This window comes from Aulonocara stuartgranti, assembly GCF_965226115.1.
Source record: "Aulonocara stuartgranti genome assembly, chromosome: 7".
Taxonomy (NCBI): Eukaryota; Metazoa; Chordata; class Actinopteri; order Cichliformes; family Cichlidae; genus Aulonocara; species Aulonocara stuartgranti.
In genome coordinates this window covers 20,566,902-20,580,847 of record NC_138945.1, presented here as the reverse complement: position 1 = coordinate 20,580,847, position 13,946 = coordinate 20,566,902, and the positions used below count along the sequence as shown (strand labels likewise).

At 38.4% G+C, this 13,946-nt stretch overlaps 2 protein-coding genes across 3 annotated transcripts; one reads left to right on the top strand and one right to left on the bottom strand.

The window, feature by feature from the left end:
• Positions 1-4,630: 4,630 nt before the first annotated feature.
• On the top strand, positions 4,631-6,018 carry grp (gastrin-releasing peptide). Its single transcript, XM_082539664.1, has 3 exons — positions 4,631-4,979; positions 5,457-5,668; positions 5,759-6,018. Exons 1-3 carry the CDS (start codon positions 4,826-4,828, stop codon positions 5,810-5,812), a joined length of 420 nt encoding a protein of 139 aa, XP_082395790.1. The 5' UTR covers positions 4,631-4,825; the 3' UTR covers positions 5,813-6,018.
• Positions 6,019-6,848: 830 nt separating this feature from the next.
• On the bottom strand, positions 6,849-10,263 carry rx3 (retinal homeobox gene 3). Of its 2 annotated transcripts, XM_082542722.1 has the most exons (4): positions 9,865-10,263; positions 9,517-9,750; positions 8,841-9,076; positions 6,849-7,992 (listed from the first exon to the last, which is right to left on the bottom strand). In XM_082542722.1, exons 2-4 carry the CDS (start codon positions 9,746-9,748, stop codon positions 7,543-7,545), a joined length of 918 nt encoding a protein of 305 aa, XP_082398848.1. In that variant the 5' UTR covers positions 9,749-9,750; positions 9,865-10,263; the 3' UTR covers positions 6,849-7,542. The 2 variants fall into 2 exon arrangements, with proteins under 2 accessions (XP_082398848.1, XP_082398847.1); XM_082542721.1 differs by having other exon boundaries at positions 9,517-10,263.
• Between the last annotated feature and the right edge of the window lie 3,683 nt (positions 10,264-13,946).

The window sequence follows — 13,946 nt, the reverse complement described above, 5'->3', positions numbered from 1 at the left end:
CATATGACATGATACTCACAGCTCAAAACTCATATTAAAATAATTATATACTAAGCTGAAAAAATACTATATAACAGTAATAACAAAAAATAGATTGTAGACTTATCAAACAAGTAAAATCAATAGTTTCATGCCTTTTGACATCACATATTATACTTATATTGCAACTCTTAGTTCAATCACAAATGTAGTCTTCTGTAAATTCACCCCACACTGCCATCTGCTGTTTAAAATCCCAACAAAGGGAGCGCAATATAGAGCTTTACAGTTGAATGTGTTAAGATTTTTTTTTTTTTATGATAAACATGGTAGGGTATGGCAACCTGTGGTGAAGAATTGCCTTTTATGCTTGAAAATTACTAGTAAAACTTTCAAAGTTCACTTTATTCCGTCACAACCTATAATTATTACTTTCCAAATACAAAATGCTGATTGATGTGGACAATTATTCTTTCAGAGAAGTCATTTAAGTTGGTTTAATTATGAGGCTGAAAATTAAAAAAAAAAGAAAGAAAAAAAAAGGTGACCTCTAGTATAAGTGATCAAATCCAGGCAATCAGACATGAGTAGGTGTTAGTGAATCGTTGAATGAGTTAATGAAAACCTCCTTCACTTCTCAGTGTGGGGTAATCCAAAGTTCATACTTTCACTAGGTGGTAATGTAATTTCATTATGTTTTTTTCATCTTGTTCCTTTTTTTGTTGGTAAAATGTTCCAAGTGAGCAGTTACAGTAAAAAAGGTGAAAGTGATAAATTAAACTATGGCTTTATGAATGATTTTACAGAATAACCTCCAACTGAACCTTGTATTTCTTGCATCTTGCATATTCCTGGTCTTTTTTTTTACATTTTTCTTTCTGTTACATGAGCTTGTTTTCTTCCATAAAAATAAACCAACAAATATTTGATAAGACGTTGCACTGCGCGTCCTATCTGTCGCTGCCCTTTAAACATAGGTGACTCATCCTGCTTTGTTAAGGTCATTCTTGAACGAGGATATGATATTAGAAGCCATACGCACTCGAATTTTCTGCTGGGTTGTGTGTGGACTTATCCAGGTGGAACCCTTAGTCTTTTCAACACAAAACTGTATTTCCCTGCATGGAGTCCTTATCTGTCCTCATCATTTCTGTACCTCCAGCAATCTGTATGTCAATAAAGTCATGAAAGGGATCAGTCAAGCACGAGAATTTCACACGGGTACATACGTGGGTGCCTCACTGTGTTTGAGGACTGCCTAATTCACACTGCTGACCTTTCCGTGCTCTGCAATAAAGTGTGCCAATAAATTAGTTGGACTCTTCATTAACAAGATGGCAGATGTAAGTAAGCACACAACAGGTGTCAAAATATTCATCACTCTTATTCATGGCATCTTGTAAGAGCCGTTGGTTTTATTTCATGTGTGTGCATAATTTTCTGTGATTTGAAAATAAAGCGATAGTTACAAATTGTTAACATGCAGAAAACGTGAAGACAATTCGGTGTTGTGCAAAAGGAAGAAGTAAAAGTTGAAGGATTTCCTCCTATGTTTTAGCACACAGTTACTAATCTTGTGTTAGAGTAGTGTGCGTTTTGTGCTGCTGTATTTGGCTCCAGTTGCTTGTGAAAATAATTCCTATATTTGCATTTCAGCACATTCCTTTGCTTTACTTTTGGATTGTATTTACATTTCAAGGAAATTCCCTTGAAAATATAATATTTTTTAACACGTTTTAAATTTACAATTTTTTAAAAAAAATTTAAAAGTGTGTGATGTGTCAAATAACTGTGATCTGAGTATTGACCAAACTAACCGATTACTACAAGCAAGCAACCCTAATCTGGTAAAAGCTGTAATTTAATATTGTAGGTCTAAATAAATGCAGTTTTGAAGCACTAGGGGAAAAAAATCTTCAAACAGTAACCAAATGAAAACACCCCTCCCTACACATAAGGAGTTTTCCTCGGTTACAGGTGGTAATAGGAGTCATGGATAGCCATTATTTATTTTTTGTGAGCTGTTTTTGTTTTTTGTTTTTTTTCCATCAGCATGTTTGTATTTTATGCCGCCACAACTTAGAAATTGCTCTATATACTATTTAGACTATTGAAGTAACTTTTTTCATTGGGAGTTTGTGATGCAGAACTCCCAGAGTAGGAGCCACTGGCATAATCTATTATGGGCCAATACTTACAGGGACTTACAGGAGACAGATTTAAAGAAGTAAACAAGTAAGAGTAATATCCTCATTTCCTATTAGCCAAAAGAAATAAAGACATTGACTGATAAGTATCCATATAGTGTATTAAAGAAGAAGAAAGGTTTCCTTTTCTGAAAAGAGAAATCTTTCTAATGACCAGCAGGGGGCAGTTTCTCTTACTCTGAAAAAAAAAACAAGTCTCATTGTATAGACTGTGTACAACACATATAACTGTGTATAACAGTTCTCACATGTGATGTACTTTATTACCCGAGTAATAGCGCTCTCTGAGGTAAGAAATATTATTAACATAATATCCTGCTTTCTGGGGTTATTGTAAAAACTGTATACTTGAGGCATGAAGAACGCTGCCATATTGGAAAATACAGATTTATGGTGTCTTTTTATGTCATTCTTATACAGAGAGAAGGTTTCTGGGAATTTAAACAGTGCAGAGCCCATGGAGATGTGTTGTCCTCCAAGAAAACAATAGCGCATTCCAGCAGACAACTGCAACGTGTAGATCTGCATCTGCAAAGCTATGGGTAGCAATAAAGGCGGTATGCTGGAGCCTTAACACGCTTGGCTAAGTGAGGCTACAGTAACAATGAAGTTGCAATGTAAATGCCTTTGGTTGTTGTAACAAGGAGCAGGTCTGCAACCACTTGCAGTCACTTGCAAGTTACTTTGGTCACTTTAAAGATGACATAAGATGAAATCAGCCTGCTATAATTTTCTGACTTGAATAATGCCATGTTGGCAGTTACATGGTGTCTGTGATAATATGGCGAGTAACTGTGATAAATAAGGGAATATTGCAAATCTGTTGTTTTCTGTTGCAGAATTGTTGCCCTCCTACACAGAAATTCACATTAATTGCTGACATTCAGAGACCAGTGAGAAATGTGTAGATTTAAAACAGAAATGTAGAAATTGCTCCACAAATAGCAAAGTATTTACTGCAAGAATTCAGCTGCACTTTAACTGCAAAGCAACACAGGCACTGGACAACCTTTGAAGACAGGCTGCTACCCACCGGGCAACATGTTACGTCACCCTTTGATCAAAAGTTGCCTGCTGCAAGTACCTGCATTTGGCTTGCAAGACCAAATAAATAAATAAATAATAACAAATGCAATGCATTGGCCAACTGGGCAACCAATGATTTTTCACAGCCCATGTATTTTGACTGTACTGTGACATGTGACATGTTCACATGTGTATTTGAGGTCATATGCGTGTGAAAGTTACCAATCACAGAAAGGAAAGCACTTTTATGTTATGAGGATTGAACTTTGAGGGCGAACATACCTGCAGAAGTCTTCCAACACTTGCTAAGTGGAAAATGTCCCACTAACGTGGCAGAAACTTTTCAGAGTGTGTGATTTACCCCCGCCTGCTGTCACTTGGCAGTAGCATCAAAAACATGTGAATCAAACAGTAATATGTAATACTCTTATTCATATTTGTGCCGGTAGTGGAGCGTAACCAAGTGTTAAAACATTGAAAACTGTGCTTTGGAGCCAACTTTTGTGCATTTATTCTCTGATGTTTATGTTTATTTGGACTTCTTCGTCTTCGTGGTACACTCCATTGGTGTTTCATGTCCCCTTAAAGACAACATTTCAGCTAATCAGTTTTTCAGACGTGCACAAAGGACACCAGCGGGGAACATTGAATTCCCCTTAACAGTTTATAGGCAGACCTTTACATGTGAAATATTGCTTGCTTATGAATGTTTAATTTCGGTTTGACAAAATCTGAGCAAACAATTTCAGCCATGAAGCGTTGTTTTAAGCAGAAAAAGTGAGTTTAATTCAATTTTACACTGATTTCTAAGAACTGTCCATTATTATCATCACAGTCATGAAAAGTGTTTTGGGCAAAGGCCTAATGATTTTCATATTCAGGCTTTTTTTCTGCTACTATCTGCTTCTTTGGATCAAGATTTCAGCTTGCATACAATGCATTTCCAAATCTGCATATGAAGTACAAGTAACTCCAACAGATCAGTCGTGATGTATCATTTAAATAAAACACATAAAATGTATGGATTTTCCCTAAAATGAGCCACTCAGTGGAAATGACTCATTTCTGTTACGTGAAAACCTCCCTATTTCATTTTGTTAGTATTATTTTTTTATATAGTGTAATGTACATGTAAATGACCCAAAGAGTTCTTCAGTCACAGCTTTTCCTCACATGCTTATTGAGACAGAGGCAATTACTGAGGTCTCGTCCATCCGCGTGAAATGACGTTGACATCTTCTGCAATCACCCAGCAATCTCTGGGCAAACAATAGCGATCGATAATTACAGAGTATAGATGATAATTTGTCATCATCACTTTCTCATTTTGGCACCAGCGTCGGGCTACTTAAGACACCCACTGACGTACGGCTGTGTCAGGAGGGGCATTTAACTTTGAACCGTTAGCCATTCTTATCAAAGGCGCCGGGAGTGGAACCTCAGCAGGTTTGCAACTGGACAGCTGTTTCCAAACTTATCGGCTCACGCGAATAAAAAACGAGTATGGTGGAGATCTTCTAAAGATAGATCAAGCCGATTAACTGTAACTTAAGGACTAACATACGTTGGGTGTTTTGTTTTTGTTTATATTTACGTTTATATTTTCCGACAACATGGGCGGAGAGTGCTTATGGTATTCATGGACTTGCAGACCCGTGTGGCCAGTTCTTATTATTCTGGCTACTGTACCGTGTATTTTGAACTGCTCAGAGAGCCCTGCAGCAGTTGTTGGGAAAATGTATCCACGAGGCAATCACTGGGCAGTAGGTAAGGAAACCGTCACACAATCTGCTAAAAAAGTATTTCGTGCAGGCAAGTTAATATTACTTTTTGTTCTATGTATTTGGCGATTATATCGCAAGGTTCGCAGGACTGTTCACTCTTCGAAACAAATACTCATATTGATAATAGCCTATTTATTACAATTGTAATAACCCCGGGTCACTTCAAATCATTCATTTGTTTTCTGTTGTTATAAATAAGTATGTTTTAGTCATTCTCTGCTGCTAAGTTATATATACTGCTGCTGCTGCTATATATATATATATATATATATATATATATATATATATATATATATATATATATATATATATATATTATAAGTTACACCAGGAGGAATGAGCACTTTGCAGTGAGAAAAAAAAATGCTTTGCACACATCTACACTTGATTGCAGTGTAATTTCAGAAGATGCTCTAGAATAGATTCTTCAGAATGCTACCTTTTATTTCCAACTTCCCAGGTCACTTGATGGGAAAGAAGAGCATAGAGGAGGAGCAGGAGGTAAACCCTGACAGGGACTACCTGACAGCCCTAAAACCAGCCCGGCTCACACAGCATCTAATGCAGGCTCTGATGCAACCAGAGAATCCAAATCAGATGATGCCTCAAACTGCAGACAGGCTGCTTCAGCGCCACTGGAGAGAAGAAGACAAAGAAAAATATCTGGCAGAGGTATGTGTGTGGAACAGATCCTCAATTATCAAGTGATCCAATGTTACGTCTAATCATGTGTACATTTCCAATGTAATTACTACTTTATAGATGTCAGACCTGCTTCTTCTGGCTTTGAAACTGCAAGACAGTGACTCCACCTGAATGCAAGATGAATTTCTGTTTTTTAAAAACAATCATCATTATCAACTTAAAGTACTCTATAATCACATATCCACACTGTGTATTTTATTCTGCTGTAACAGATTGTTTGTTTCATCACTAATCTTGGTTTCCTGTATGCATATCATGCAGCGTTTTGATTGCTGAACGATCTGACAAGGTTGTGTTACATAAGCTGAGAATCTGAAATAAAATGGGCATTGTGATAACTGCACTGTGGATGTCAAAGCATGCTTTGCATGTCAGAAGTGTCCTTTGCCGTTTTTTCTTTTTTTCTGAAATTGTTAGCGCTTTTGAGATTTACTTCACCAGTACAGTAACCAGTTTGTACCACTAGGTGTCGCACAGCGTCAATCTAAGAGTGCTTTCATTTCCAGCAAATAATCAGGTGGATTGTAAAATGTTGACATAATCACGACTGCAGACGAAAATGGATGATCACACTTTCTCATTAGAAGGAAAAAACGCACAAGCACAAAAACGCAGAGATACCAGCCGTGTGCGTGTGTTTGTGCGTGTGTGTGTGTGTGTGTGTGTGTGTGTGTGTGTGTGTGTGTGCGTGTGTTTGTGTGAGCGTGTTTTGCGTAGTTGGATTAATTGATAATTATCATCCCTCTGGAGTTGCAGACAGAAGGAAGTGCTAATTGCAGCAATTTGGTTTACACACACACACACACACACACACACACACACACACACACACACACACACACACAGTTTTCTCTTAAAGCCAGAGGAAAGTTTTCACTCTGCTTCTTTTTCACTCATTTGTTAAGGATGATTGGCAAACAATAGAAGTACAAGCCACTTTCACCCCCATTATGGGTTTAATCCCAGGAGCGAATGGGATAAAGTTTACAGGAGTTAATGAGGAGGAAATAAGTGGGTTGAGGGACTCATTCTCCTAAACGGAGAGAGAAAGTGGGCGAGTTTAAGCCTGTTGCATGTAACAAACCTGCCATATGTTTTTTTTAATAATTCAGAAGCATGAATATACTTAGATTCACAGCAGGAATGTTTTTTATTTAAATAATGCAGCTCCCTGGGTCTACTGACCTTTCACCGCTGTACCGGGCTAATTTTTAACATTTTCCATATAACATGTGCAGATTTTTTTTATCTTTACACAAGTGTGATACTGAAGACACCTCTGCAGGTAATGAATGCATTTCCTGATGGAAACTTAATCTACCATCATTTCATTCTGTCAGACATCTCAAATTACGCATGAAAACGGGAGAAATCGTAAATTTGTTAATGTATTTGTACACAAACAATTTATTGCATAAGGAAAGTAATCCCATTTGATACATTTATTTTATGATTCAGACTCAGAAACAAGTAAAGATTTAAAATGCTCCTTTTATCCATTTACAAGAGGAAGCATAAACAGGCATTGGTGAGTTTTCAGTAGGCTCTGTACTTGTTCTATTGGCAGTAACACTGGATGAGATGCGCACTGGGCTGGCTGATACAATGAAACAATTTAGAGTGAAGACAAAGGAGAAGAGACAGCTTCATATTTACAGGAATTTCACATAAAGTGTCACAATTTTTCCACAAAGTTGTACGTGTGGATGTCTTGAATTCCAAAGGGCAGCTCGAGTTGTCAGTCTTTAAAAAAAAAATACAATCCCATCATGAAAATGAAGCCAGATTTCTCCAAAAAGATTCATCATGATGTGTTCAGGGGTCTTAAAGTCCACCCAGCATCACCATGTCTTCCCAATAGACTGAATGTGCTCCTTAGCCTTCATCCTCAGTGAAGCAATACTGGAGTTCCTCGGATCAGCTGAGCACTGGTATGCCGGGGGCGGCAGGCACATAGAGCTGATGTGAGGCAGGTGAGAGCTGTGTCCCAGGGCTGGGGAGTTGAGGAAGGATGAAGGCAAGGAAGAGGGCAGGGGCGGAGGAGGAGAAGGCGTGTAAGGGCCTGGGAGGCCTTGCGAGTTGCTGACGAAGCCCGAGAGCGACTGCAGCGAAGTGGAGGTGGTGATCGGGGTGGAGAGCCAGGGCTCCAGCTGCAGCCCAGAGCCCAGAGAGCTGGTGGGAGAACGACTGAAAGAGAGCAAAGACGAGGAAGGGGTATCCTGAAGCTTGATGGAGCTCACCTCCAGCTTCTCCTGTCGACGCCACTTGGCTCGCCGGTTTTGGAACCAAACCTGAAAATATAAAGATTTTTTTTTAATCATCTGTCTATCTTGATAAAACATTTCCCTAAAAGTTTGATTTATACCCGAAAAAGGAATGACGTCTATGAATCGACCCAGCAGCCAGTAGAAAAGCAGAAAAACACAACTTTTAGGCCCATAATCAGTCATAAATGTAAACTGTAACCTCTATAATTTAGAATGTGAAATAAAATACTGCAGGAAAGCATTTGAACATGAATGCAGAAGAAAGGAATTAAATATAGTGTCAGTGGAAACTTTTTGATTCCAGCACTTGGCTTGAGCTGTGTCGCTGCACAAACAATAAAGTGAAACTGATTTAGAAATGGATTCAAATTCCATTTTTCAAATTTCTTTTAAATGTTTAAAAAATAAATAAAGACAAGTTCAACATTTATTTATTAATTATTTTGTTTAATTTTATAAATTTGATTCCTATTTCGCTTGGTTACAATTCAAACAAATAAATAAGCATTTCCTCTTAGATAAAAAAAAATCCACTGTGGTCACTTTTATTAAACATTTATGATCGTTTTAATATTCCATCATATTTACCATATTTATGATCTTATATTGATCATAGGCATGAAAAAGTAATTTTTTGCAAATCAAACGAACACGTCGTTTCTCTACATTTCTAAAAGATAATATAAATATTCAGAAATATATAATAAATATATTAAATTTAATCTAAAAAGGTCTAAAAATAATAATTTCTTTAGCCTTATAAGCATAGGAACCGTCATCATTATGGTTTGACTTACAGGCCTAACGGTCTTCAATATAATAAAAGGTACTTGCAATAAAATAAAACAAGTGGTTTTGCTTCGGGGACATACCTGCACCCGGACCTCGGGCAGGTTCACTTTCAAGGCCAGCTCCTCTCTGCTGTACACGTCCGGGTAGTGGGACTTGTCGAAAGCTCTCTCTAGTTCGTGGAGTTGGAAGGTGGTGAAGGTGGTCCGGTTCCGTCGGTGCTTCTTCTTGTGGCTTTCGTCGTCGGACAGTTTGCCGTCTCTGTCCGGTGAGTCCGGGCACACGGAGGCTTCGCCGGTGCTGCTGCCACAGCACACACCTGTGAGGAGTGGAGGCGGTGGAAGAAGTCAAACACCGGGACTGGAAGTTTTAGCCGAGTTCAAATTCGCTTTTCAAAATAAAATGGTAACTCCACTTTTTCCAGTCCAGTGTGGCTTTTATTAAAAAAATTATTTTACTTTTTTTTCTTAGATTTGTTTAAAATTTTTAATGTATTTATTTAAACATTCATTATTTCATTTGTATTTTTGTATCTCTCCTTTAAAAAAAGAAAATAACCTTTTAGACATTTGCACCAATATAAAATACATTTTGATTTCCTTCTGGGTAAAAACCGAATTCAAAGTGTTACTTTATCTGGAGTTTAAACAACTTTAATCCAAACTAAACCACAGGATGTCTGCATATTTTCAGCATACTGTTTTTGCACTCAGATTGACTGACGCGGGACTAAATGTGAAGAAAACCGAATTTACTTACTGTCACAACTTTCCGAGTAATGGTTTTTTTTCGTTTGGCTCACTATCCCATTCCCGTTGCGCTCAGCATCTTTGACCTGGACTCTTTCCATTACGTTATAGGAGGCTGACTTGTGGAATATGGTGTCTTCTTTAAATCCCAGTATAGCCTCTATGCTGTGGACTGTGGACGGGTTGCTCCCCGGGTTCTGGACGCAGCGTGCGGAGGGAGACATGCGCTCATCCATCATCATTACTTGGGTAGTTGATCCAAGAAGCCACATTGGTTGATAAGTCCAGAAAAAATATCCAAAAGTAAAATAATAATAATAATAACAAAACACTCTGACTTCTTCACAGATAATATTACCCCTTTTGATAAAGTTGTAGCTCAATGTCGGGCGACGTTGGAAAACTTGCGCACAACACCCAGGTATCTTGCTCGGTGGTTGTGGAGCATCTTCGGAGCCGGCTTTTAAAGTAGCTCTGAGACCCCCTGCTCATGCGGCACCCCCGCTGCACGTCATAGAGGGGACGTCCTGTTGGATTTGGCCCTGCTGGATTTAGGGGTGGCAGTGCGACGACCACTGCGGGCACCAGCCTCCACACCCTCCCTAACTCCTCCCCGTCACAAGTGCATGAGTCGGTGCTGGCTCTAAACCTACTTACATAAATCTTAAAACCATCTTTCCACTCCTCCAGATGTCATGTTCATGTCAGTCTGTGGGGAGGGGGAAAGAGAGGGAAGCTTAGGCCCACAGATTTAGGTACAACAAAATCATAATTACAAGATTTCTGGTGAGGACAAGGATTGCAAGATGGCAGCTTAATATTTAATCAAAGCGTCAAGATATTGTTGCCAAAAATGAAGAGACGTCTCCTTCAGTTTAAAGATTATTTGCTTTTTTGACCCAAAGAAAAGGTCATGCACCAACTGACACACGACTGAAAGCAACTTAAATTATTTAATACACTCATTAAAAACCAATAAAAGCGCTTAATGATTTGTCAACAAGGTTCATTTTAAAAACGGCTTCCTGCAAGTGTCGAGTCAAAGAGGTTAACAAAGCCCAAACAATAACATATTTGTGCTATAGCCACTTAACGGCAAACAAAGATTGACAGCAGTGTGGTAATCCTGCTTAAGGGGATTACATTATTTTACTCAAAAGAGTTAAAACCCCTAAAACTATTTAGCTTTTCCTAATTAAAGAAGGTGACCTTATCCTTTGTTTGCCACAGAGACGAGGGGGCACAAAAACAGAGAGAGATGCAAACGGGGAAAAAAGACAACTGCCAGCAAAACTTTTACAGAAGATGCTGTCAGTGTTTTGTTGCACACACGATGCTATCATATAAGACAGATTGCAACTTGCAGATAATGATCTTCGATTATGTTTTTGTCCAAAAGACTAAACCCTTAAGCCAAGAGACAGAAGTGCAGGGCTCACAAGTTTAAATGTCAGTTAACAGTGATAGCTGTTTGGAAAAGGGGTTTTTAGAGACATGTGCAGCCCACATATCGCTAAAAGTCGTCCTCTGTTTTTTGTTTCACGTCTGTGTGGTCTGTTGCTCATCAAAGAGGCCTAAATCTACTAAATGTCATCAAAAATCAAACCAAAACAAAACCCTGAGCTTTTCAGATTATTCTAAATTAGAGATTGAAATTTGAACTTCTTGAGGGAGGGGGAGTGAGAGGAAGATTGATACCCCTCTCACATCTGTATTGTAAATATCCAGAAGCCAAATATTTAGCATGAAAACTGTAAACAGGAGAAAACAGCCCAGCTTCTGTACAAAACATTTACTTACATCTAATTAAAGCAAATCCAAAACCTGGTAATTTTGTGGTTTTATATTTGGTTATAAAACTGACAAAGGGGTCAGTAAAAACAGAGGTACTGGTAGACTGAGTAACATTAACGTCTCATATTGTTGACCCAACTTTGCCCGAACTGTTTGTTAGTGATATCAGTCTCCTCGCTCTCATCAGCTCTCAATAAGAAAGCAACATTTTTTTTCTTAACTTTGATGCTACTGTAATTCAGCTGGTTAAGGAAACAACCTATACAGGGAGTGCAGAATTATTAGGCAAGTTGTATTTTTGAGGAATAATTTTATTATTGAACAACAACCATGTTCTCAATGAACCCAAAAAACTCATTAATATCAAAGCTGAATGTTTTTGGAAGTAGTTTTTAGTTTGTTTTTAGTTTTAGCTATTTTAGGGGGATATCTGTGTGTGCAGGTGACTATTACTGTGCATAATTATTAGGCAACTTAACAAAAAACAAATATATACCCATTTCAATTATTTATTTTTACCAGTGAAACCAATATAACATCTCCACATTCACAAATATACATTTCTGACATTCAAAAACAAAACAAAAACAAATCAGCGACCAATATAGCCACCTTTCTTTGCAAGGACACTCAAAAGCCTGCCATCCATGGATTCTGTCAGTGTTGTGATCTGTTCACCATCAACATTGCGTGCAGCAGCAACCACAGCCTCCCAGACACTGTTCAGAGAGGTGTACTGTTTTCCCTCCTTGTAAATCTCACATTTGATGATGGACCACAGGTTCTCAATGGGGTTCAGATCAGGTGAACAAGGTGGCCATGTCATTAGTTTTTCTTCTTTTATACCCTTTCTTGGCAGCCACGCTGTGGAGTACTTGGACGCGTGTGATGGAGCATTGTCCTGCATGAAAATCATGTTTTTCTTGAAGGATGCAGACTTCTTCCTGTACCACTGCTTGAAGAAGGTGTCTTCCAGAAACTGGCAGTAGGACTGGGAGTTGAGCTTGACTCCATCCTCAACCCGAAAAGGCCCCACAAGCTCATCTTTGATGATACCAGCCCAAACCAGTACTCCACCTCCACCTTGCTGGCGTCTGAGTCGGACTGGAGCTCTCTGCCCTTTACCAATCCAGCCACGGGCCCATCCATCTGGCCCATCAAGACTCACTCTCATTTCATCAGTCCATAAAACCTTAGAAAAACCAGTCTTGAGATATTTCTTGGCCCAGTCTTGACGTTTCAGCTTGTGTGTCTTGTTCAGTGGTGGTCGTCTTTCAGCCTTTCTTACCTTGGCCATGTCTCTGAGTATTGCACACCTTGTGCTTTTGGGCACTCCAGTGATGTTGCAGCTCTGAAATATGGCCAAACTGGTGGCAAGTGGCATCTTGGCAGCTGCACGCTTGACTTTTCTCAGTTCATGGGCAGTTATTTTGCGCCTTGGTTTTTCCACACGCTTCTTGCGACCCTGTTGACTATTTTGAATGAAACGCTTGATTGTTCGATGATCACGCTTCAGAAGCTTTGCAATTTTGAGACTGCTGCATCCCTCTGCAAGATATCTCACTATTTTTGACTTTTCTGAGCCTGTCAAGTCCTTCTTTTGACCCATTTTGCCAAAGGAAAGGACGTTGCCTAATAATTATGCACACCTGATATAGGGTGTTGATGTCATTAGACCACACCCCTTCTCATTACAGAGATGCACATCACCTAATATGCTTAATTGGTAGTAGGCTTTCGAGCCTATACAGCTTGGAGTAAGACAACATGCATGAAGAGGATGATGTGGACAAAATACTCATTTGCCTAATAATTCTGCACTCCCTGTATACCAAAGGCTATTATCCTCACTACAGTACCTTGGGTTTGAGTGTCCCCTGCTTGTTTCCCTCTTCACTCTCCTCCTCTACCTTCTTGCTTACTTTACTCTCCTATTAAAAACAAAAGCAAAAAGGCCCCAAAAAGCTAAAAAATAAACATAACTGTTACATGATAAGGACAGAACCGTATGAAAAACACACATTGTTGATGTGTGTAAATGATGTGATACCCCATGTAGGATTGTACTTTAGCATTTCATTTATTAATCCATTTATGTACTGTGAAAAAATAAAACAATACTGAAAAACCAGATGGTGTATGATTTAGATTTTACTTTGTTGGAAATTAATTCCCAAGTTTAAGCATGGCTTGGGGATACAGTCAAATGGATAGGTACAAAGTACAATATTTAAATAGTTTAGTTGAAAAGCTTATGCTTCTTCCTGCTCCTTTTTGAACATGGACGTTATTTGGAGTTGCGGTTGCTCGTTTTCCTTTTGTTTGCTTTGTTCATTTGTCTCTTTTAATTCTATTTTTTTTATACTTTTTCAACATGTTCAAAATAAAGATTCAATCAATCAATCAATCAATCAATCAATCAATCAATCAATCAATCAATCAATCATTATTCTAGATAGAAAAATACAACAGTGGGTAAGGGGAAAACCACAAGTTCTACAAGGTAATAATATCTTGAATAATGAATTAATAATAAACATTACCATTATTTTGTCTGTGTTTTTGGTGAATTTGAGTTTGACTTTTAGTGATGCTTTTCTGATTTTAACTTTACACTAAATGCACTTTATTAAATTAAAACTGTCC

Excerpts from the sequence above, each read along its gene's own strand:
- rx3 (XM_082542721.1), bottom strand. The coding sequence starts at position 9,778 with ATGTGGCTTCTTGGATCAACTACCCAAGTAATGATGATGGATGAGCGC. Across the intron at positions 9,077-9,516 it reads TTACTCGGAAAGTTGTGACA|GTGTGTGCTGTGGCAGCAGC; the intron begins GTAAGTAAATTC and ends CACTCCTCACAG. Across the intron at positions 7,993-8,840 it reads TGCCCGAGGTCCGGGTGCAG|GTTTGGTTCCAAAACCGGCG; the intron begins GTATGTCCCCGA and ends TTATATTTTCAG.
- grp (XM_082539664.1), top strand. The coding sequence starts at position 4,826 with ATGGGCGGAGAGTGCTTATGGTATTCATGGACTTGCAGACCCGTGTGG. Across the intron at positions 4,980-5,456 it reads AGGCAATCACTGGGCAGTAG|GTCACTTGATGGGAAAGAAG; the intron begins GTAAGGAAACCG and ends CCAACTTCCCAG. Across the intron at positions 5,669-5,758 it reads AAGAAAAATATCTGGCAGAG|ATGTCAGACCTGCTTCTTCT; the intron begins GTATGTGTGTGG and ends ACTACTTTATAG.